The sequence below is a fragment of the Anabrus simplex genome, chromosome 5 (genome assembly GCF_040414725.1).
Source record: "Anabrus simplex isolate iqAnaSimp1 chromosome 5, ASM4041472v1, whole genome shotgun sequence".
Lineage (NCBI taxonomy): Eukaryota > Metazoa > Arthropoda > Insecta > Orthoptera > Tettigoniidae > Anabrus > Anabrus simplex.
In genome coordinates this window covers 34,223,663-34,249,048 of record NC_090269.1, presented here as the reverse complement: position 1 = coordinate 34,249,048, position 25,386 = coordinate 34,223,663, and the positions used below count along the sequence as shown (strand labels likewise).

Below are 25,386 nucleotides of genomic sequence, written 5' to 3'. Positions count from 1 at the left end.
GCCTCGTTCAGTAAATGGCAACATTAGTTGATATCACATGCACATACCAGCTTGTGGTTGTAGAACATGGCAACCAGTAGGTGGTTAAAACATGAACACTAAGTGAAAAAGTGTGTTGATTTACATGGGGAAAAAGTAGCCTAGACTCCTTCTAGTAATAGTGTATAGACTGGCTAGAAAAATTTTAAACTGATGGGAGTGTTTTGTAGTGAAAATGACTGTATATCAAATCAATTCATACACCATTAATACTGTCAGAGTGGCTCTGTCTTAGTCTCTTTAAATCGACCAGAAGAGCTTCTGCTGCGCTGGCTTCTCTTAATGCTCTCATTTAAGAAAACACACCAGCCAAATCCTCCTCTGTGAACCATGTGACCTTGCCGTGGTAGAGAGACTTGTGCATCCCAGTGAAGCAGATAGCTGAACCGAAGGTGCAGCCCTATTGGAGGGGTATCTGTCGAGAGACCTGACTAACGAATGGTTTATCGAAAGGAGGGTAGCAGCCTTTCAGAAATTGCAAGGTTGGTAGTCTGGATGATTGACTGATATGGCCTTGTGATAATATTTAACATGTCATAGCTGTGTTTTGATATTACCTGACTGAAAGCAGCGAGAAACTACAGCCATAATTAACTCCCAAGGATATGTGGCTCTGTCTGTATGAATGATGTACTGATGATGACTTCCTCCCGAGTAAAATATTCCAGAGGTAAAACAGTCCCCAATTCGGATCCCCAGGTGGGGGCTACCCGAGATGGGCAATCTCCGGGAAGATGGGTACTGACAGTCTGTGATTCGGAGCGTGGAATGTTAGAAGTTTGAATCTTTGTGGTAGGTTAGAGGCTCTGAAGAGGGAAATGGATAGACTAAATTTAGATGTACCGGGCGAGTTGGCCGTGTGGTTATAGGCGCGTGGCTGTGAGCTTGCATCCGGGAGGTAGTGGGTTCGAATCCCACTGTTGGCAGCCCTGAATATGGTTTTCCGTGGTTTCCCATTTTCACACCAGGCAAATGCTGAGGCTGTACCTTAATGAAGCCCACGGCCGCTTCCTTCCAACTCCTAGGCCTTTTCTATCCCTTCGTCGCCATAAGACCTATCTGTGTCAGTGTGACGTAAAGCCACTAGCAAAAAAAAAAATATTTATATGTAATTGGTACAAGTGAAGTGTGTTAGCAGAAGGATTTTTGGCCAGGCAACTACAGAATTACCAACACAAAATCAAACATGGGAAATGCAGAAGTTTGGTCTAACAATGAATAAGAAAATAGGACAGCGGGTAAGGTACTATGACCAGCAAATAATGAACACATTATTGTTGTCAAGCCAATGCCCACCAGCATAGTGCAGGTCTATATGCCTACTAGTTCAGCAGATAATGATGAAATCAAAAGAATATATGAAGAGAGAGAAGTTGTAATACAATATATAAAAGTAGACAAGAATCTAATTGTGATGGGAGACTGGAATGCAGTCGTAGGCCAAGCAAGAGAAGGTAATGCCGTAGGATAATTTGGACTGGGACGAAGGAATGAAAGAGGAAGTCAGTTAGTTGAATTCTGCACTGATCATAATTTAGTCCTTGCTTATATTTGGTTCAAACACCACAAATGATGACTGTACACGTGGGCAAGACCTGGAGACACAGAAAGGTGTCAAATAGACTTCATTATGATTAGACAGAGATTCAGAAACCAGGTGTTGGCTTGCAAGACTTTCCCAGCAGCAGACGTGGGCTATGACCACAATGAGGCGGTTGTGAAATGTCATCTGAAGTTGAAGAAATTGAAGAAAGGAAGGAATCCAAAAAGATGGGATCTAGTTAAGTTGAAAGAAAAGAGTGTAAGGGATTGTTTCAAGGAACATGATGCACAAGGACTAAATGAAAAGGCTGAAGGAAACACAATAGATAAAGAGTGGACTGTCGTGAAGAATGAGATAAGGTAAGATCAGTAAGAATCAGTGGATAACTCGGGAGATACTAGACTTGATTGATGAACAGCGAAAATGCAAGAATGCAAAAAATGAGGGGGGCAGGAAAGAATATAGGCAATTAAAGAATGGAGTAGATAGAAAGTGCCTGTCAGCTAAGGAAGAATGGATGAAAGAGAAGTGCAAGGATGTTGAAGGTTATATGGTGGTACGAAAGGTAGATGCTGCATACAGGAAAATCAAGGAAACCTTTGGAGAAAGGAAAAGTAGGTGTATGAATATTAAGAGTTCAGATGGAAAATCACTTCTAGGGAAAGAAGACAAGGCAGAAAGATGGTAGGAACATATTAAACAATTGCATCAAGGGAGGAAGTAGATGATATGGTTCTGAAACAAGAAGAAGCTGTTAATGCTGATGAAATGGGAGAGCCAGTTTTGAGGTCAAAATTCAACAGAGCTTTGAGAGCCCTTAGTAGGAACAAGGCACTTGGAATTGGTGATAAGATCTTTAGAATTACTGACTGCCCTAGGAGAAACCAGCATGGGGAGGCTATTTCATGTAGTGTGTAAGATGTATGATACAGGACAAGTGCCATCCGATTTTAGACAGGATATTGTTATACCTATTCTCAAGAAAACACAAGCTGACAAGTGTGGAAACCACTGCACCATTAATTCAGTATCTCATGCTTGCAAAATTTTAACACGAATTATTTTCAGAAGAATGGAAGACAAGTTGAAGCTGAGTTGGGAGATGATCAGTTTGGCTTCAGAAGAAATGACTTTACATCTGATCTTAGAGGATTGAATTAAGAAAGACAAGCCTACGTACATGGCATTCATAGATCTAGAAATGTCATTCGGTAATGTTAATTGGACCAAGCTATTTTAGATTCTGAAGGTAATAGGGATCAGATACCGAGAAAGAAGAATTATCTACTATCTGTACAAAAATCAGTCTACATTGATTAGAATCAAAGACTATGGAAAGAAGCAACAATCCAGAAAGGAGTGAGACAAAGCTGCAATTTATCACCCCTCCTGTTGAGTGTTTACATAGAACAGGAGATAAAGAAAATCAAGGAGGAATTTGGAAAAGGAATCGCTATCCTAGAAGAGGAAATCAAAACTTGAGATCTGCCAATTATATTATTTTGTCGGAGTCTTCAGAAGATCTGGAGAAATTTCTGAATGGTATGGACACAGTCTTGGAGAAGACGTACAAGATGAAATTAAATAAATCCAAAACAAAAGTAATGCAGCATAGTCAAATGAAGACAGGCTGGAAATATTAGATCAGGAAATGAAGTCTTAAAGGAAGTAGATGAATATTGTTACTTGGATAGTAGAATAACTAATGATAGCAGAAGTAAGGAGGACATAAAATGCAGGCTAGTACAAGCAAGGAAAGCCTTTCTTAAGAAAAGAAATTTGCTCACTTCAAACATTGATACAAGAATTAGAAAGATGTTTTCGAAAACTCGTTTGAAGTGTGGCATTGTTTGGAAGCAAAATATGGACGATAACTAGCTCAGAAAGAGAATAGAAGCTTTTGAAATGTGATGTTACAGAAGAATGCTGAAGGTAAGATGGGTAGATCGAATCACAAATGAAGAGATTTGGCAAAATTTGACCAGAACAAGAGGCAGAATGATAGAACACATCTTAACCTTCAAATTGGTAGTGTTAATTCTTGTGGTGGCAGCCATATTTGGAAACTTTTGCTTGTCTAAATAAAATACAAAATATCCACAAGATATGAAATAAATCTACGAAGTTTTATATATCCACATAAAGCTAATACATTGAGGATTGTCGTGGTGACACGAAATTGCATAAATATTTTGGCTAGAAAAATGTACAATCTGTTCAGAAAGTGTAATTCCTAAATTCAAAGTAATAGTATTAATAATGAAACTTTCGTTCATATGTACATAAAACTGGAGCATTTCACAAACAAACTGAGATATACAAATTGTCAATTAGCAAGAGTTTCATCAATCTGTGAGGTATATTCTTGAAAATATTAGGAAAAATATATTGGCATGCAATCATTTGAATTACATGATATTAGAATCATTCTGTATTGACTGTTTTCACTTTACAAAGGAAAAAATTTAAATTTGTCACACCTACCACTAGATCAATGAATTTTATTGTTCCATCTAATGATGGAATTATGTTTTGTATTGAATTAGGAGGATACATTTAAATTGTTTCCTTTGTAAAATAAAATCATTTGGAGGCATGCTCTTACGCAACGTTGTCATGATAGGTTACTTTATGGGAGATTCGTCATCATTTTCACTTTCCGATATTTGATGCAAAGAAATAGCTGATAAACATTCCCAATCTGACTCTGAATCTGTCAGTAAACTCAAAGTCAGATGCGTCACTTTCATCTTCCAACATTTTGCATTACTTCATTACTAATTTCCATAATGAAGTGAAGATACCATATTTAGACACACACTGTACTAAAAATGCATATCATCAATCAAACAACAATAGGCTATATACAGAAATAAATAACTTGCACCGAACCGAAAACTACGAAAGAAAATGAAATAGAATAGCAAAGCAGAGCCCACGAAGATTTGTTTACAATCACTGCAGAAATGGTGCTCAGTCATATCATCGGACGTAAACATGAATGAAACTGAACTCACGACTGTTGTCGACATTGAGAAGAACAAGAAATAGACTGTCATGACATCTGTTGAAGAATTTAGGAAATGATAAGAAATACGAACATGTTGAATATTCGACAGTGCCACTATTGCAGGGACCAAAGTGTCGAATATTCATCAGTTGCAAGTTCTACGGTTGAGACAACCAGGACTTGTTCAGTTAGATTTTGAGAGAAGTATAAGTGGTAAAAGCGACAGGGGTAGACCAAGGTATGAATATGACAAACAGATTAGAGTAGATGTAGGATGTTGTAGTTCCGTAGAAATTAAAAGGGTGGCATGTAGAGCTGCATCAAACCAGTCTATGGACTGATGACCCAAACAATAACCGGTCAAATTTTGACTTGTTCCCCCATACACAACAGAACCTAGTAGACTAAATAGCTATGAAAGTAGGGTACAGATTGCTTCTTGGGCTATTGCAGAAGGTGATGCCTATATATTTTCATGAACGAACATATCCACTTTTGTGCAAAAGAACTTCCTTATATTGTGTACAACGTCGTTTGCGTGTATGCTGAAATTTCCAGCCATGAAATCATTTATCAAATGTTTTCGCACATTTGGAAACTGAATGTAATTTGCTAGCAGATTTATTTCCTGCGCTGAGCATCTGTACGTGATGACATCCACATTTTTGTAATTCACATTTACTGCTCAAATTTTGGCCAATCGTATACTAAAAAGAGAGAGGTTCCACCTATTCAATACACTGATATACAGTTGCACAAACTTATATTACAACATGTTTAATTTAGGACCGGTTTCGACACATTTGGTGCCACCATCAGCCAATGGAAAAAACAGGGCAAGAAGTATACAGTTATCAACACACACAAAAAGCACATTAAAGGAATATCTCTCTTTTTAACATTGTCATTCTCAGTTCAGTACGGAACAATTATGAAATTGTATACTACCCTTAGTGGAGGAAATAATAAATAATACTACCAAAGAGCCAATGTGGATTCAGGCTTTCTAGAGGAGCCATGGATATGATATTCAGAGCTTGTCAGCTTCAGGAAATAAGCAGAGAACAAAATAGACCTCTTTATATTGCCTTCATTGATCTCACCAACGCATTTGATTCTGTAAACCGTGATGCTTTGTGGAAGATTTTAGGATTGTATGGTTTTCCACAGAAATCTATTTCCATCTTGAAACTGTTCTACACTGATATGACGGCAGCTGTTATCGGTACCAACTCCGTTGGAGAGCCATTTCGTATCAATACTGGTGTTAAGCAAGGCTGTGTGATTGCCCCCACTTTGTTCTCATTATATATAGCCACTGTTATGCAGCTAATTAAGGACGTTCTTCCTCCAGGAATACAGGTAAGTTATAGACTGGATGGGAAACTGTTTAATTGGAGCCGTCTAAGGGCGAAGACTCGTACACTTTCTACAGCATTGGTCGACGTACGGTATGCTGATGATAATGCAGTTGTAGCTCAGTCTGAAGAACTAGTGTAAATCCTGAATGCCTTTTCAACTGCATACAGAAAGATTGGTCTCAAACTGAATACCAGTAAGACATAGATTCTCTATCAACCAGCCCCTGGAGAAAGACATAAAGAGATCAATGTCTCCATCAACGGAGTGAGCCTTCAAGTAGTAAACTCCTTCCCTTACCTTGGCAGCATCCTCTCAAGCGCAAACATAGATTCAGAAATCCGATTGAGAATCAACCGTGCTGGAGCATCCTTTGCCAAACTACGATCCTGAGTATTTGACAATCGTGATGTCAATGCTGCAATGAAGATCCTCGTATACAATTCAGTTATAGAGGTGGCATATTAAAAAGTTGGAACAATATCACCAGTGATGTTTAAGGAGAATTTTGCATATAACCTGGCAAGATAGACGCACAAATGTCAGCGTATTTGAAGAGGCACATACCACCAGTAGAGAAGCCATGGTTTTAAGACGTCAGCTACGATGGACAAGGCATGTAATACGCTTGCCCGACAATCGCATTCCCAAGCAAGTGTTTTACTCTTAGTTAACAGTGCGTAAACATTGTTTGGGAGGTCAGAGGAAGCGATTTAAGGATGTAATTAAGGCTAACTTGAAGATGTGCCAAATTGATGTCAATAATTGGGAGATATTAGCCCTTAACCATTCATCCTGGAGATCTTTAGTTCATTGCAGCACACTACTTTCCAAAGAAAACCGTAGGCGAATAGCGAACGATAAGAGGCAACGAAGGAAGGAAAAAGAACGAAAAAGGAGAACAATGTTTGCTCCACCTGGTACTATCTGCCATGTCTGCGGAAAATTGTGTGCCTCCTGTATTGGGCTGTTCAGTCACCTATGCACTCACAGATGAAGAGGAATTCTGATTGGAAGGCCAACCTACTTGTTTTTTAGTATTTATTTATTTATTTATCGTATGGCATATATAGAGAGAAACAGGAAAGCAAGTACCGGTACATTATATTTTAATGTCCAAAGTTGTTATCCATTCTAGAGCCTCTATATTGGCCTCTAGAAAATCAAACCAATCTCCAGGGTAGGCTATTCTGCTACACTCCTTTACAATGTGTTCGATGGTTTGAAAAGGAGCACCACAGTCACACTTGGGGGATTGTATCTTTCCCATTTATACAGGGATGCAGCACAGACTCCATAACCACATCGAATCCTATTAAGGATGGTCGAAGTTGTTCTTGGGAGATCAGACCTCGAATTAGGTGGGAAGAAAGGCCAGAGATGTTCACCTGTTTTGGAGATCCGTTCTTCCTTCCATTGGGCATAGGGGTTGAAATTGTCTTCCGTGAGCGTTTGAGCAAACTTAACTGGCGGATGTCTAGATTTCAACCAGTTCCTCTGAAGGTCAGGAATACTGGAGTGGATGGGCAGGTCAGGGTTCTCATTTATCTTGGAGTATTCTTTCAACAGTGCTTGTGCTCTACACAATGAAGGAGGCATGATGTTGCTCAAGACAGGAAGCCAGTGGGTAGGAGTTGATCTTATTACACCTGAAATAATCCTCATTGTGTTGTTGAGTTGAGTGTCCACAAGTTTCACATGGCAGCTGTTGATACCCACAGGAGGACAATATTCTGCCACAGAGAAAACTAAACCAAGGGCAGAACATCTCAAAGTAGCTGCAGAAGCACCCCAGGTTTTACCACACAACTTCTGCAGAATGTTGTTATGACTCCTAATCTTTGCTGCTGTATGTACTAGATGTTGCCTGAAGGAGAGTGTCCGATCTAATGTTATACCCAAGTACTTTGGGTAGTTATTGTGTCTGAGGACCTTACCATTAAGACACTTGGAGAGTACAGTTTGCCATTTTGTTATTTAGATGAAAGCAGGACACCTCAGTTTTGCTGGTGTTTGGTTGGAGTCTCCATTTCTGAAATAGTCACTAAGAATGGAAAGGTCATCAGTTAAAATGTTCTCCGTTTTTTTCAGGTTACCATGACTTGTAGCTAAAGCTATATCATCAGCATAGCAAAATTTTCTAGATTTCGTTGGTGGCAAATCTGATACATACAGATTAAATAGGAGAGGAGCCGAGACTGATCCTTGAGGGAGACCATTATTCAATCTTCTCAGTTTGCTACTTCTATTCCCTGTATACTGCATACTGTTGCTTCACTTCCATAGATTAAACCTTTAAAAACCCTATTCGTGACCCCTGGGTGATGCTAAGGAAGCAACAACATTGGATGCTGGTCCTATCTTCTAGAGATCTCCCAGCAAATATACAAACTATATGAAGTAATCCACTTAACGGCTCTCTTAAGAGCCAATTGACTTGTTTTTGAGTGTTTGCTACTGACATCAGTGGGGATTTTGGTGTAATTTTCCAGTTTGAGAACTTTGTTTTTCTGTGGCTCTTTGAATTATCAGTAGCAAATGCTTTTTCTCAATATTACATTCAAGAAAATGGAGGACGACAGGGATCTGTATGAGTATCACACTGTTCGCAATCGCCATCAACAGCATAGTTGCTGCTGTTGGGCCCGCAGTCATTCCATTGCTGTATGTAGACTATTTAGCACTATATTTCAGCTCCAGCAGGCTGGCGGTTGCTGAGAGACAGCTACAGCAAGCTGTTAACCAAATTGACAGATGGGCCCTCCAACATGGTTTTCAATTTCATGCTGATAAAATCTCAGTTGTACACTTCTGTCCACATCGGCTCATGCATCCTGAATATCTTCCAACTCTCACGTAAATCCTTCCCAGCTGTTCTTTACTTCACTTCTTTCTTGCACCTTCTTTTCTTTTCCTGATGCTTTTTTCTGTTCTATCTGTATTCCATAATTGCCATGCTTTCTTCTTAATTTTTACTGCTTCCTTTATCGTGATTTAATGTCCAACTGGGCTCTCACGGCCTTTTAACATCACTGTGAGTGTTCATCAGGGTTCATCCCTCTCACCCCTGCACTTCAACCTTTGTATGAATGTAGCACCAGCTGACATTCAGTATCCTCATCACAGGGCACTCCTATGTGCAAATGATGTGGTAATTTCAGAATAGCGCAGCCTTGCACTTCAGCACCAAGTGGAAAACTGGAAAAAGAGGCTGAATGAGAATGGGCTTCGACTCACCATCAAAAAGTCAGAATAACTAGAATGTGGCCCCCAAACCAATGGCACCATTTCCAACAGTGACCAGACCCTACAAAAAGTCACCCATTTTAAATATCTTGGATCTTTGCTCATGTCAGATAATGATTCTATCTCTAACACACGGATGAGGGTCAGTGCAGCATGGTCCAAGTGGAGACAGGTAACTAGTGTCCTCTGCAATAAAAAACTGTCCAAATACTTGAAGGCTAAAGTTTACAAGACAGTGATAAGACCAGTTGCTCTCTATAGAGTAGAATGTCGCCCTCTGATGAGGAAACATGGACAGATCCTCCATGCCATCTAGATGGGAATGTTGAGATGGTATGGTCACTGGGGCGGACTCCCTTGGACCATGTCAAAAATAAAGATGTGCAACGTAGACTTGGTGTGGCCCCAGTTATGGTCCTCCTGTGGGTGGGGGCGGTAGAATGACACCCATGGTATCCCCTGCCTGTTAGAGGCAACTAAAAGGGGGCCCAGGGCCTCTCAACTTGGGAGCATGGGTTAGCGACAACAGGGTCCTGAGCTGAGTCCCGGATTTGCTTCCACGTATGCCAGGCTCCTCACCTTCATCTATCCTATCTGACCTCCTTTAGCCAACTCTGTTTTTCCCGACCCCAACGGTATTAGGGCCCTTGTCTTTCTTTCGCTGATACCTTCATTTTTCAAAGTGTCAGATCCCTTCCATTTTTTCTCTCTGATTAGTGTTATATAGAGGATGGTTGCCTAGTTGTACTTCCTCTTAAAACAATCACCACCACCACCACCACCCTAGTTGTGGAGAAAGCGAGAGAGGATCAACTCTAGTTGTATGGTCATGTCATGCAAGCAACTATGATTCAGTTATTAAAATGGCCCTCCAGCTTGACTCAGGTGGATGCTGACCACGAGGGAGACCACCAAAGCGGTGGATTGACAACATTATGGAAGAAATGCATGCGGGCCTCAACTGCCGAGACGTCCTAAATAAGGCCAAGTGGCGAAAATGTAGTCGTATAGCCGACCCCATTTTATGGGAAAATCTCTTCGAAAAAGAGAGAGTCTAGGCTATATTTATTAACGTTTGATGAAATGTCATTTTAAGGGAAGCGTCTAAAATTAAACTTTTAAATACCTTTGTTATTGGTCTTATCGAATAGTACTACATAACGTAAGTTATACCCCCCTCCTACGGCACTTAACGCCCTTGAAAGGGCCTTGGCCTGCCCAACAAGAGCTGCTCAGTCCAAAGGCCTGCAGATTACGAGGGGTCGTGTGGTCAGCACGACGCATCCTCTCGGCCGTTATTCTGGGCTTTCGAGACATCGAATAGTACTACAAAACGTAAGTTATAGAGAATACAATTTCTGATCATTTTTTGTGTTACACAGTTTTATCGTACTGACTATGATAATATACATCCATTACATAATTATCATTATAGACTGTTATGCCTTTCAGCGTTCAGTCTGCAAGCCTCTGTGAATTTACTAAACGTTGCCACAATCCTCGATTTGCAACTAGTGTTGTGGCCTCATTTAGTTCTATACCTCATATCTTTAAATCGCTAGAAACAGAGTCTAACCATCGTCGTCTTGGTCTACCTCTACTTCTCTTACCCTCCATAGCAGAGTCCATTATTCTCCTAGGTAACCTATCCTCCTCCATTCGCCTCACATGACCCCACCACCGAAGTCGGTTTATGCATACAGCTTCATCCATAGAGTTCGTTCCTAAATTAGCCTTTATCTCCTCATTCCGAGTACCCTCCTGTTATTGTTCCCACCTGATTGTACCAGCAATCATACTTGCTAATTTCATGTCTGTTACTTCTAATTTATAAATAAGATATCCTGAGTCCACCCGGCTTTCGCTCCCGTAAAGCAAAGTTGGTCTGAAAACTGACCGATGTAAAGATAGTTTCGTCTGGGAGCTGACTTCCTTCTTACAGAATACTGTTGATCGCAACTGCGAGCTCACTGCATTAGCTTTACAATACCTTGATTCAATCTCACCATATTACCATCCCGGGAGAACACACAACCTAAATACTTGAAATTATCTACCTGTTCTAGCTTGGTATCACCAATCTGACATTCAGTTCTGTTGAATTTCTTACCTACTGACATCAATTTAGTCTTCAAAAGGCTAATTTTCATACCATACTCATTGCACCTATTTTCAAGTTCCAAGATATTAGACTCCAGGCTTTCGGCAAAATCTGCCATTAAGACCAAGTCATCAGGATAGGCCAGACTGCTTACTACATTTCCACCTAACTGAATCCCTCCCTGCCATTTTATACATTTCAGCAGATGATCCATGTAAACTACGAACAGCAAAGGTGAAAGATTACAGCCTTGTCTAACCCCTGTAAGTACTCTGAACCAAGGAGTCATTCTACTATCGATTCTCACTGAAGCCCAATTGTCAACATAAATGCCTTTGATTGATTTTAATTCCATAGTCCCCCAGTATGGCAAACATCTTTTCCCTCTGTACCCTGTCATATACTTTCTCTAGATCAACGAAACATAAACACAACTGCCTATTCCTCTCATAGCATTTTTCAATTACCTGGCGCGTACTGAAAATCTGATCCTGACAGCCTCTCTGTGGTCTGAAACCACACTGGTTTTCATCCAACTTCCTCTCAACGACTGATCGCACCCTCCCTTCCAAGATGCCAGTGAATACTTTGCCTGGTATACTAATCAGTGAGATACCTCAATAGTTGTTGCAATCCTTCCTGTTCCCTTGCTTATAGATAGGTGCAATTACTGCTTTTGTCCAATCTGAAGGTACCTTACCAACACTCCATGCTAATTTTACTACTCTATGAAGCAATTTCATCTCTGCCTTCCCACTATACTTCACCATTTCAGGTCTGATTTCATCTATTCCTGCTGCCTTATGACAGTGGAGTTTATTTACCATCCTTTCCACTTCCTCAAGCATAATTTCACCAACATCATTTTCCTCCTCCCCATGAGCTTGGCTGTTCGCACCACCACCAGGATGATTTCCTTTAACATTGAGAAGATGTTCAAAATATTCCCTCCACCTCTCCAGTGATTCCCTGGGATCTATTATGAGTTCACCTGAATTACTCAAAACACTGTTCATTTCATTTTTCCCTCCCTTCCTAAAATTCTTTATTAATGTCCAGAAAGGTTTCCCTGCTGCTTGACCTAGCCTTTCCAGGTTGTTTCCAAAATCAACAACTATTTGTTTCACTCTTTCTTTCATCTACGTACAAATCCCTGTCTGCCTCTGCCCTTATTTGGAGCCATTTCTTATAAGCCGCCTTTTTACGTTTTCAAGCTGCTCTCGCTTCATCATTCCACCATGATGTTCGCCTTTTCCCATCTTTACACACAGTTGTTCCTAGGCATTCCCTTGTTGTTTCTACTACAGCATCATATGCCACCCATTCACTTTCTATATCCTGAACCTGCTTACTGTCTACTGTTTGAAACTTCTCACTAATCATATCCATGTACTTCTGTCTAATTTCCTCGTCCTGGAGGTTTTCTACCCTTATTCGTTTGCAGACAGATTTCACTTTCTCTACCCTAGGCCTAGAGATACTTAGTTCACTACAGATCAGATAGTGGTTTGTATCATCGAAAAATCCGCGGAAAACTCGTACATTCCTAACAGATTTCCTGAATTCGAAGTCTGTTAAGATATAGTCTGTTATGGATCTGGTACCCCTAGCCTCCCATGTGTAGTGGTGAATAGCCTTATGCTTGAAGAACATATTCGTAACAGCTAAACCCATACTAGCACAGAAGTCCAGCAAGCACTTCCCATTCCCATTAGCTTCCATATCTTCCCCGCATTTACCAATCACCCTTTCATATCCTTCAGTTCTGTTTCCAACTCTCACATTGAAATCGCCCATTAGCACTATTCTATCCTTGCTGTTGACCCTGACCATGACGTCACTCAATGCTTCATGAAACTTGTGTTCATCCTCATCTGCACCCTCACATGGTGAATACACGGACACAATTCTTGTCCTAATTCCTCCAACTGACAAATCTACCCACATCATTCGCTCATTTACGTGCCTAACAGAAACTATGTTGCGTGCAATGGTATTCCTGATAAAGAGCCCTACCCCAGACTCTGCCCTTCCCTTTCTAACACCTGTCAAGTACACTTTATAATCTCCTATCTCTTCCTCGTTATCTCTCCTTACCCGAATATCACTTACTCCTAGCACATCTGGATGCATCCTCTTTGCTGACTCAGCCAGTTCTACTTTCTTTTTTCCATAAGCCCCATTAATATTGATAGCTCCCCATCGAATTCCATTTCGTTCGCCAAGTTGTTTCAAAGGAGTCCCTCGCCTGTCAAATGGGAGTGGGACTCCGTTACTCCCATAGGTCCGAGGCTTGCTTAAAATGTTCTGAGCTCTGTAAATTCATGAAGCAGGATGCTACCCTACTTGCACATAGTCCAAGTGAGGATCTCTCCTCTAACGGGTTGTGGACCACCGGTGAATTGTATAGTCCTAGCCGCCTGATCACAAGGAGGGCCATGACTCAGAATATGTCCGAGATGCCCACTCTCATTCCATAGCATCTGGTATCCCGACTCTCAGGACCACTTACTAGGCCACTCAGGCGTTGCCCATGGTTCACGAACTAGGACGTGACTACAGTAACCCACAAACATGAACCATATAATAGAATTAATTAATTTAGACTTTTGTTGCTTAGACCATATCATCGCCGAGCATTGCTAACATGCAAATATTGTTCAGTCGTGTTAATTGTTTCTTTTTGTCATGATTGTCTTGAGGTGTAAAACCATGTGGTCATCGGACATATCGACAAGCAAAATTGTGAAGATGATGATAAAATTTATAAAGGAAAAATTGCTTGAAGGATAAGACAGGAGGGGTTATGAAAGAAGGAAGAAGGGGACTCCCTTTATATTAGATGCCCTAATATCATACAGTCAGAAGAAAACTAAGTGTGAAGGCCTACAATATCAAAAGCTCATAAAATTAACAGTAACATTACATCAACTATTGTTTGTAGTCATGTGCTTTGTCTCTTCTGCTGACACTCAGCCCTGATAGGTGGGATTACTGCGGCATTGCGATTGAGTGAAACAGCCTACCTGAGTATTGGTGGGAAGTTAGATAACTTTCTTTTTCAGCATGCCATTCTTCTGGTTCGTAAATTTTCTGGTAACTACTGGTATGTTATACACTAGTTCATCATAGTATTCCAGGTGTTCAGTCTCTCCTCTGAGGTGCCAATTGGAATGAGCAGTATGCACATTGAACAGAATACAGCAGAGGAGTTTTCATGATATCTGCGGCCTGGTCATTCCAGCTTTGGAACTTGGGATTGTTAGAACAGCGGTGTAATACTGTTCATTAAAACTGAGAAAATGTGCAGTTTTTCATGTGATGGAGCATTTTATATGATAGCATTGCTTTTAACCACAGAATTCCTTTCCACTCCTAGGCCTTTCTTATCCCATCATCGCCATAAGAGCGATCTGTGTCAGAAAATATGTCTTTGCACAAGCGATAAATTCATGTGACAGAGAATCCATTTTTAGTGATCTCCATTCTGCATGCTTTGGTGAACGCTTCATTGACTAGACCAGCAAACATTGTGCATAGTGATCCGTAATCCTGGATTCCTCCTCATCCATGTTGCACATGCCTCATTGTATGAAAGTTTAAACGGTGCCATAAATATTTGGTCAAGAGGCTGCAGTTTGTGGGTTGTGTGAGGAGGAGTGCTCAAAGAATGGTGAGAATGTGCAAACAGGATTATTTGCAAGTCTTTATGACTGCAGTGCCCATCAACTCTCACGACAGGGCCTTCTTAAGTGAGATGCACATGCTCCAGGAATTCTTTCAACCATATTAAGAAACTGTCTGCATCCATCCACCCATCTGTTTTGTTCTGTCCCTGCAGTAGATTCAGCTGGTGAATTTATCGTAAGCCTGTCGTTGAGCTTTTTCCTGGGCACTCATACAAAACAAGATAGTGACATTCTGACCTCTTTCCCAAGATGTAATTTTCCCCACTTGTTTCTTTCCCTTTTTAGAAACTACTTTACTGTTGACATGGACACAGGATACTCCATTCTCATCTGAATAGAAAATACGTGACTGTGAGAAAGGAAATTTGTTCATTATTCCTTCTACCTTGAAATAGAAACGCATCACTTGTGGTTTATTAAAACCAGCCCGTACTTCAGTTGTTCCGAAAAAGTATTTTCGAAGCTGCTCAACTTAGGAGAAATTGTCAGTTCACCATCACAGCTTTTTCTTTTCTTAATTTTATCATGCAAACAACTTTTTTACAATTTGTTTTATGTCACACCAACACAGATAGGTCTTATGGTGATGATGGGATGGGAAAGGCCTAGGAGTGTCAAGGAAGCGGCTGTGGCCTTAAGTAAGGTACAGCCTGGTGTGAAAATGGGAAATCACGGAAAACCATTTTCAGGGCTGCCGACAGTGGGGTTCGAACCCACTATCTCCCGGATGATGCATGCTTACAGCTGCACGTCCCTAACCGCACGGCTAAGTCACCCGGTCAGAGAACTTTTTGGCACACCGAAAACTTGAGCATCTTCTCTACATGATATAGTATTCCCTATAGCTTGCTTCATTGCATCCTCACTCCACGTCCCTCTGTTGTATATCTGCCTTTAAACTTGGGCATTTTTCAAGTCCAGAAATTACTTGGAACAAAATAACATAACACTCTGTCCGGGGCTAGCATCTGGGCTTACTGGATTGTTTGCTTAGGAAAGATTCATTCATATCCTTTAAATTACAAATACTCTCATTATAAAATTTGTAGGCTGTGTTTTTAAATGTATTTCAATTAATTAGTATGAGTATGATGTGGGTACATCACCTGGAAAGGCAGGTTCAGAGCTTCAAATTTAAGTTCTGTCTGCAAGTAGTGAGCACCACAACATGTGTTTGCAGTATGTATGGTTACCAACTTACAAACATCGAAGTATTCATAAATGTACGTAGATGGTACCTAGCAGGTTGTGACAAGCATCGTGATGTGCTACCTAGTGAGGAAGCATGAAACTAACCAATATCCAGGGCTACTGTCTGTCTGCAACTGCCAGACCTGACCTTACCCTACTGCAAAATGGGGCCCGTATCAGTGGGCTGTAGCTGCTGTTAATTTGTCAGTGGCCATAAATATTGCATCGTTTGTATAGTCGAAGCTCCAGTTCCTGCATGTGAAGTTTCATTAAAAGTTGTTATACGTTTATTTATTTATTTAGTTAGTTTGTTAAGAAGTGTCCATAAGGGCAAAAATGATATGAATGCATGAAATAATAAAAAATTTAAAAAATGTTGTCATGAGATTTTTTATTTATTTATTTTATTTAGGAACCCAATTTCCGTTAATATTCTGGTCATTCAGTTATCACAAGATCAACATTATACCATGGTTCCGGTTTTGTAGCTATGTACTTACGGCACAGGTGATCATAACCATCTGTGAATGAACACATTTGTATAAACTATCAACCATACATTCTTTAATTTAATTTCCGGGTTGAACCGTGTTGTACTTGTACGCATATCACGTACAGTTTGCCGACGTTTCGAATACATTGCAGTATTCTTTGTCAAGGCGACTGAAATACCCCTACTCAATACGAGGTAATCAGTCTCCCAGGCAGAAATTACAATACAGTTGGAGAAGTTCCATTTTACGCTTTGGTCAATTTCTAGTCAATGTGAACACATTTGTATAAACTATCAAACTAATGATTCATCCATACAGTTGGAGAAGTTCCATTTTATGCTTTGGACCATTTCTAGTCATTGTATGATAATTTTAATTGCTTCCTTGTCACAAATTCTGGGTTTTAATTAATGTACACATTTTAAATCTATGTAAACATCACCTAAAGCACAACTTTTTGTAAAAAAAATTTTTAGTATAAGACCATTGTATTTAGTTTTAAATTCTAATGTTTAATTGGTTTAAGGACTTGACCTTAAGATTATTATTAGGCTGAAGATGCCCAAAACTAGGGCAAAACATGTACCTAATTAGTATATGTAATTCATGTAGGATTTAATCACTACAAAATAGAATTGTATTGAATAGGGGGACACAGTAAATTTTATTCTTGAAAGAATTTTATTCATTCAGTTATCATACGAAAATATAACAACTTACAATATCCAGGTATACATCTGTAATGGACCAGCTGGATATAATTAATTAGTGATATACAGTAGCTATCACCTTCTCTAGTGTAGATCAGTGTTTTCCAACCTTTTTGTCTAAACTATGTAAACTACGACCTCTCCTGTTCCTTTTTTAAGTTCTACCAATATATTAACTCCATAAAGACAATAGGAAAAAAAATGTTCAGGTTCTAAATTCCTGAAAAGTAATATTTTTTTGATAGTGGGTAGGTAAGTACATAGTTGGTAATATCTCGTCGTTGCACCTGCGAAAACTGTTATGTGAAATATTTCAGCTTAGAACTTTGGCCGGTAAGGTTTTGTCATTTAAGATTCAATATTGTGCAAGTAATTTCAAAGATTTTTTGCTCTTGATGACATGCTACGATATAAAGTAATTTTGAAAAGTGATTATAACAATGAACAATACTACTGAGATACTTGAGAGTTTGCAGTTTATTTATATCAGTTTGAATTTTGCTCAGTGCCTTTGGTCAGCCATCACACGCAATCTGTTATGGTATTTGTCCGTGATGAACACAAAGTCTTAAAAACTCCCTGCTCGACTGGGCTGAGTGGCTCATATGATTGAGACGCTGGCCTTCTGACCCCAACTTGGCAGGTTCAATCCTGGTTCAGTCCGGTGGTATTTGAAGGTGCTCGAATACGTCAGCCTTATGTTGGTAGATTTACTGGCACGTAAAAGAACTTTTGTGGGACAAAATTCCAGCACCTTGGCATCTCCGAAAACTCTAAAAAGTAGTTAGTGGGATGTAAAGAAAATATTATTATTATTATTATGATTATTATTATTATTATTATTATTATTATTATTATTATTAAATCCTTGCTCATGTAAATATGTTGTTGAAAAGGGCATCAAGAAATTGATTGCCCTCTCAACAATCTCAGGGTTGTCATATTGTGCTAAAATCCAAAAGTCAGAGAGAAGATATTTAGAAAATATATTTTTTAGTGCAGAATTACATGAAAGTTCAATGATCTATTTTCGATCTATGAACACTGCTAGCAAAACATGTCGATCAGAAAATGGATCCCTGATTCAGTCTTGAGAGAATTTTCAGAGAAGTAATCAGTGAAGTCTTTAGCCAGATTGTGCGGTGCTTGATGTCTGGCAGCATATCAGGGTCAAGCTGGAGCTCATTATTTTGTACAAAACGGTTTAGAAGTAGGAAAAAAGAGGCACTGCACCTTTTCCAGCTTTTCTCTCTGCAAACTGAAGCTTACATTTTGTGATATTCACTGCTATCAACCTCATTGTGTACGACCAGACAACACCTCAAGTATCACGAGTTGAGAACTGCTGGTCTAGATAATAGAGATGGGAGTTACATATCATAACATGATACTGTATCCTATGCCATCAGTGTAAGCTGTTCCAGAAATATTGTGTTCCACAGGGGACCCTAATACAAAAGTAACTGTCTGAGTGAATCCAAGGGGAGGGTAGGAGTTTGATTGGCTAATGGATATTAGGAAGCATAGAAGCTTGCTTTAAGGGCGCACTCCTGCGCAGGCACGAGCGAATATTTTTTAACAATTTAGAGACAGTGCTGATGTTTCTATTCTACCCTGTTACTTGCTGGCCGATTACAGATATTCTTTAGTTATTCAAAGTGCTTTGTATTAGGCTTACAGGTGATGATACATACAGAAGCTTAGTTCCTCGAAACTGTTGTGCTTGGTCTTCCCACGTTGCACCTCTTGTCTCATGCCGCATTGTGGACAGAGAGCTAAAGACCCGATATAGTTGATGTGGGCAGAAACTCAATTACAGGGAAACGTTTTTTTAGAAACGTGTTGTTAGAGGGTGTCTGTCTGTTAGGTCATCAGCCCAGAGGCTGGTTGGATCCTCAGATAGCACCACCAAAGGCTATGCAATTATAGGAAAACCACAAAAACCAATGGCAGAGCCCAAATGAGGCGTACTAGGCAAGATGAGGAGTGAGGTAGTTTGCCATTGCTTTCCTCACTGGACCAGAAGGTGCCACTGCAGCACGACTGATCCTGTGAACAACACCTTTCATAATACTCGGACACTATTTGTGCTCCAAATGTCATTGCTCAGCACCACTCATATCCCAGCAGCTTCCATATTGTCACAGCCATGGATGAGACTGGGACTTCGGTGGAAGCTACACGTTGCTCTGGCCTGTGCCAAGAGACAGATACAAAATACTGCATCCATCAAGAAATGGCAACAGGCACTGTTAGAGGGTACAGAATAATAATAATAATAATAATAATTCAGTCACTTACACAGTTGTTTACCGCATATTCCCAACCTTCATCCTATGGCAGAAGACAAAGATTTTGGAGAATTTAGACTGGATTTCCAGAATGAGTTGGCTACACAGTTTGCATCATGTAGCTGTTAGCTTGTATTTGGGAGATGGTGGATTCTAACCCCACTGTCAGCCACTCTAAAGCTGGTTTTCGGTGATTTCCCATGTACACACAAGTAAATGCTGGGACTGTTTCTCAGTTGAGGGCACGGTCGCTTCCGTCCCAGTCCTGTCCTGCCCTATCCCCTCGTCACCATAAGATCAGTCAGTCTGTGTCAGTGCGACATAAAATGACAGAAAAATGTTATGGATTAAACTCTGCTTACGTCTTGCCTGACAGGACTCTTTCCTCATCTCTTATTCCGCCAGCATCTGGGAAGTGTATATGACATTCGTTCATCAACATATTTTATAATGTTGGGTCCAAAGTGTCTGTTTAAATACAGATCTTTGGATATCTAGGAATACGCAGATACCTATCAATCACGGCGATTTTTACAAATGAAGGTTTCGAAGTATTAGTTTTCGGAGTGTATATGGGTCACTGCAAACATTTTCTAGGAATAGTCAAGAATGTGAGTAACAAGCTGACGAAAGGGAGAGTGAGAGAAAAGAAAGGGAGATGAAGATTTAGTATTGTTAATTATAAGTACTTACTAAAGTGCAGTTAGGGGCTGCAAGAGATAGCAGGTATAGTGGATGTTCTTTCCAAAAGTTGACCTGCAACTTGTATTATGTTACTTTTATATCTTAATACTCCAACCTAATACTATGCTGTAATGGATACACAGGAACATGATACTGGAAAGTAACCGTTTGTCCCATCCGTACTAGATAACTGAATCAGATCCCTTCATAGATGACATTTAAGAACCTTAAAGTATTAGCATATTTTAGAAACTCCTGTTAAAACGAAATTCTAGCTCTACAGTCTTTTTGAAAACTGCTAGTTATCAAATGGATGTTAAAATGATTCTTCTTCTTTGATTGCAGGTTTGTGATCCTGAAACTAGTACGTCGGGACCTGATAAATATTCTTCCTTTGCCTCGCCGAGTTATTGACTATTTGAGCACACCACATTACTACTCTGAACAGCTCCTGGAAGAAGATAAGGGATCATCATTGGGTCCATCACCATCAGTGGACGACATTGACCTTTTTTCCTTCGTGCCACAAGGGATTTGATGAATTATTCCACTTTCACTTTCTGTCTGCTGGATTTTGTGTGTTCAATTCTCTCCATGGCATGGTTTTGGACGTGCATTTCGGCATCATTATTGTGATATGACTATTATAAGCGTCTTTCTTTGAAGAATGCTTTTATCTAATAGTCTACTAAAAGTAATAGGTTTTTATTATATACATATACACACACACAGTATCAAACAGTAATGTATTTTGAATCGAAGGTTTCTGTATTTGAAACCAAATTGGCAATACTGGCACTTGTGCCGCATTGCGTGCTTTTTTGTTCCCTTTTATTTTATTTCTTCTCCAAACCCTTTAATGTGTGTGTCCCCATAACAGGATATATTGGTGAGAAAGTCATTTGCCAAGACACATCATATCAAGTCTATCAAGCCTGTGGGTGCGTCAGCATTTCATTGGTTTTTATAAAGGGGGAAAAATATTTTTGCAGCCATCAGGTGTAAGGCAGTGTGTCTATCATATTCTGTTGTATTTCATCAAAGGGTGGATTTGTCTTCAGCTTTTTGTTGGAATATTGTTGAAACAATAACAGCTTGGTGGTTCTGCAGTTTATTATTTCTTTACATAGAAGGCAGCAGCTCTCTCTTAAGTAAAATAGAACAAACAAAAAACAGAAGCTGTGATTTATAGCAATGTCCGTGTGCTTACATATGCTGTGCATTACAATACAACACTGGAGTTAGCAGCTATTGTGGAGTCACGTGATATTGGCATGTGTCAGACATGCTGGGCAGGCTAATTTTGATTAACCCTTTTAGTGTCATGTTATTTTTAACAGAGAGGTACAGAAGAAACCTGTAGTCAGAGCCTTAACAATAAACAGAATAGAAACTGTCATGCTCTCATAACAAAACATAAGTATGTACATAGACGTAACAGTTAATATGTCAGGTAGTGAAACTTTATCTCATACTTGCAAACTGATAGCTTAGCTCATGACACAAAAAGGGCTAATAGTGTGTTTGGTACATTGTATTAGTAAAAATGTGTTTTGATTTCTTGCATTTTAAAATGAACTGTTTAATACCAATTGTAACGTTCTGCTCATGTTACACAGGTTTACGTATGTCAATATGAAATTTTTCTCTAACTCAGCATTGTTGAAGATGAGGGCTTGATTTATGATACAACAGGAAAGGATGTATGTTGCATTTCATTGCACAAGTGAACTTACAATAATTGCTGTAATTGTAGCTGGTACAGGTAGAAATCTACAAGGCTGTCATGCAAAGGCAAAAGATTAATGATCATGGTAAGAATCACTTTAAATACAAATGAGTATTGAGCAATTCTGTTGTAGTGCAGGAAAATGGTAAGCACCTACTCTAGAGTATTTCTCGTATAGGGTCACGAATATATTTTGAAGACCTATTCAGCAATAAGGACTGAAAAATTTGTAGATTTTCCTTTAGACTACATGTGTGTAATGAGCACACCAAATAAGAAGTTGGGATGAACAGCTCTCTTTTTCTTGAAAGTGTCGCCTGAAATCGTCTGTTTCGCAGGAGGCATTGAATGATTCTTGTGAGCTTGAAATCTTCTGAGAGTCTAAACAGCTGTGCTTTGGTAGCACAGATGAAAAGAAAAAATAATTACAGTATATATTTTCAGGACAATATTCCTTCCAACTTCAGCATGGAAAGATCCCCTTTAGTACTTCAAATTACTTATGCCTGAATATTTACTTACATTGATACAGACATGGAATTAAACAGTCACTGCAGTAGATGTACCTGAAGTTGTTGCAAGTGAAGATAAGGTCCCCTAGCGAAGCTGCCACTTTTCTGGGTGGTGGAAAGTGAAGCCTTTGGATCTGTTTGTACTTGTCTGTTTATCAAACAGTCCTCCCTCTTAGTGGTCTGTTGGGATCATCCAGGACCAGTTCACTGTTCATGGTACTTTGACATCCCAAGACAATTTGATTGTGAAGTCCAACATTCAAGCAGAAAAATTTAACCCTGACAATTACACCATACGATTTTCTGACGTGTTGTGCGAATGAATGCCATCTAGCCCTCATAAGGAGGCGAGAGTTATCCCCTCCACCACCTCTGTTCCTTGTTCATTCCATCTGGTAACTTTAATGTAACTTTAAATAATAGGCTTTGAGTGGCACGTCTTCGAAACGTGTGGTGTAACTAAAGCGATATTTATAGACGTGTTACTGTCAGGGTTAATCATTGCCTACCTTCAATGAGTATAGTAGTTATTTATGGATTTTATTCCATTGGTGTTCAAATGATTGTCATATTTTTATTCAGCTTCCTCTGTAATTCTCTGTAAAAGACCCTGAAATTTGCCTGAAGGTCTTCTCTCTCTCTCTCTCTCTCTCTTGGTGTGCTTCAACCATAAATGAGGCATCATAATGAACTCATTTTTTGAAAACACTCCTCATTCCATGCTCTTTATGAGTCAAGGCACCTACGTTGCTTCTTCCAAGGGCCCTAAGAAAACTAAATCCAGTGACTGAAGTAAGCAGGTCAAATTTATGATAAAATGGAGATCTAATTAATTTTACTGATTGGTAACATCCATGGACTGGTGATTTCTTGAATAGTTTGAAAAACCAGATGCATCCCCCTCCATTATTTTTTTCTTTCTTTTTCAGAACACAGAACTTGTGTTGAATGAATAGCCAAGCATGTGAAACTTATTTATCATTTAGGTTTTGAATAGATACATAGGCACTTCACCCTACCCGGCTCGCTGGAAGGGCAAACCGATGATGATGATGACATAGGCACTTACAATAAGAGCATCGTTCTTGTTATTTATTTTCCAAAATATTTTATAGTTCTAATATCCCTGATTTTGAACCCAGTATTTTGAGTAAATCTGGGTTTGAAATACCACCTGTGAACATAGCTGATTTTAGCAATGTATATTACTGAAATTGGGTTAGCAGCCCTGAAAGGATCGTTAGCAATAGTAAAAAATCATTTATACTCCTAACTATATCTTTGTCCTATGAGGAATTTATCATGGATTTCATAACTATTGAGTGATACAATGTTTATTATTTAGGCTTTACTGTAGTATACCTATTTATGGACACATTTTAAACGGCCCTTGCAATTACTAATCAAAATTTTTATGTAAGCTTTGTCTTTTTGGCAGCCTCCAAATGGGGGAAGCAGAAATAAATGCATTTCAATAATAAATAGGCCCATGTAGTCAGAAGAGGACAGTTGGATAAATATTGATATTAGTATAAGTTGAATGCCGAAACTGGAAACATTTTCCAGTAATACTAAATGTACTCGATACAGCCTAAAAAAACTAAAAGATTATTTCAAATGCAAGTGCTGTTGTGAAAGCTAAATATTCAAATCACATTAAAACTCATCATAAAAGGAAACTGAAGAAAGAAAGAAGGAAAGAAGGTATTGACAAAAGAAATTGAAGGGTCATAAATGATAAAGGGTCTTTAAGCCTTTCAAAACTAACACTGTCAAGGTTGGAAGAGAACATAGAGTGACTGAGGGAAGTCATTGACCACAAGACGTGAAAAAACAGAAGCAATATCAGATTCGTCGAGGGGCAATGTTGTCACCATTCCACTCTCTCAAGTTCAGAGCCCATAGGATCACCCCATTTATTTGCCTCGTATGACAGGCAAAGGAATCCAAGGATATGTTCTTTCCCTCATCCTCAGAGCTGAGCTGCATACTCCCAACCATCTGAATGTATTCCATCAGTAAGGTCAAATTAGCCTCACTTGTATAAAAAGAACTACATCTGTCCATATATTTTCTAAGCTACTAGAAGGAAACTGGCTAAAGATTTGTAGGCTTGAAAATGATTTCTCAGTTCAGAAATGAAATGCAGTATGTTTCCAAATACTCGGATCGAAGACACAGCGTGCTAGTTCTTAGCTAGGGTGGACTGAAACGCATTTATTGACAGTAATCCTGTATTTACCCTTGAAATTTTCCAGCCTTATTTTTGAAATGGAAATTTGGGGGAAAATTAATATTTGTAAATTAAAATGATTATGTAAAAGTTCTCAGTCATTAATGTTTTTGTCTTTATTTTACTTTTCTGGAGGGGAATAAAAATTTGCATAATTTTCCCCGACATAATTATGTAAAATTCTCAGTCATCAATTTGTTTTCTATGTTTGCTTTACTTTTCTTTTTTTTTCCAAAATGTCTTATCGTGAAAACATCAAGCTACATACAGCTGCAGTAGATGGGTGTTTTTAATAATAAGAAGTAGTAGTAGTACACACACAATGGTGTGGAATATGTCGTGGCCAGGCATTACACAAGTTATCGTACAAAATAAAAGTACAAAGCTGCCCTCAAGGTCAAAATGCAGACGAATGAATCGTGGCCCATAGTCTTCTGGTAAAAGATGCAACGTTTAGCGGCTACATGTATGTTAAGCAACATAGTGTACGAGACCGGGTCAGTTTCAAATTCAGTGTATCCACCACGTTCTCCGTTTTTGTTCCCGACGTCTGAC

The 25,386-nt window shown here is 39.3% G+C and overlaps 1 protein-coding gene across 1 annotated transcript in view; it reads left to right on the top strand.

Moving 5' to 3' along the window:
* Nucleotides 1-24,962, top strand: part of LOC136873704 (uncharacterized) — a 68,237-nt gene extending 43,275 nt beyond the window's left edge. Inside the window, exon 6 of the mRNA XM_067146838.2 lies at nt 20,703-24,962. Coding sequence (XP_067002939.2) covers nt 20,703-20,895 — 193 coding nt within the window. The 3' untranslated portion in view covers nt 20,896-24,962. The remainder of the gene's footprint in view (nt 1-20,702) is intronic.
* Nucleotides 24,963-25,386: the final 424 nt, after the last annotated feature.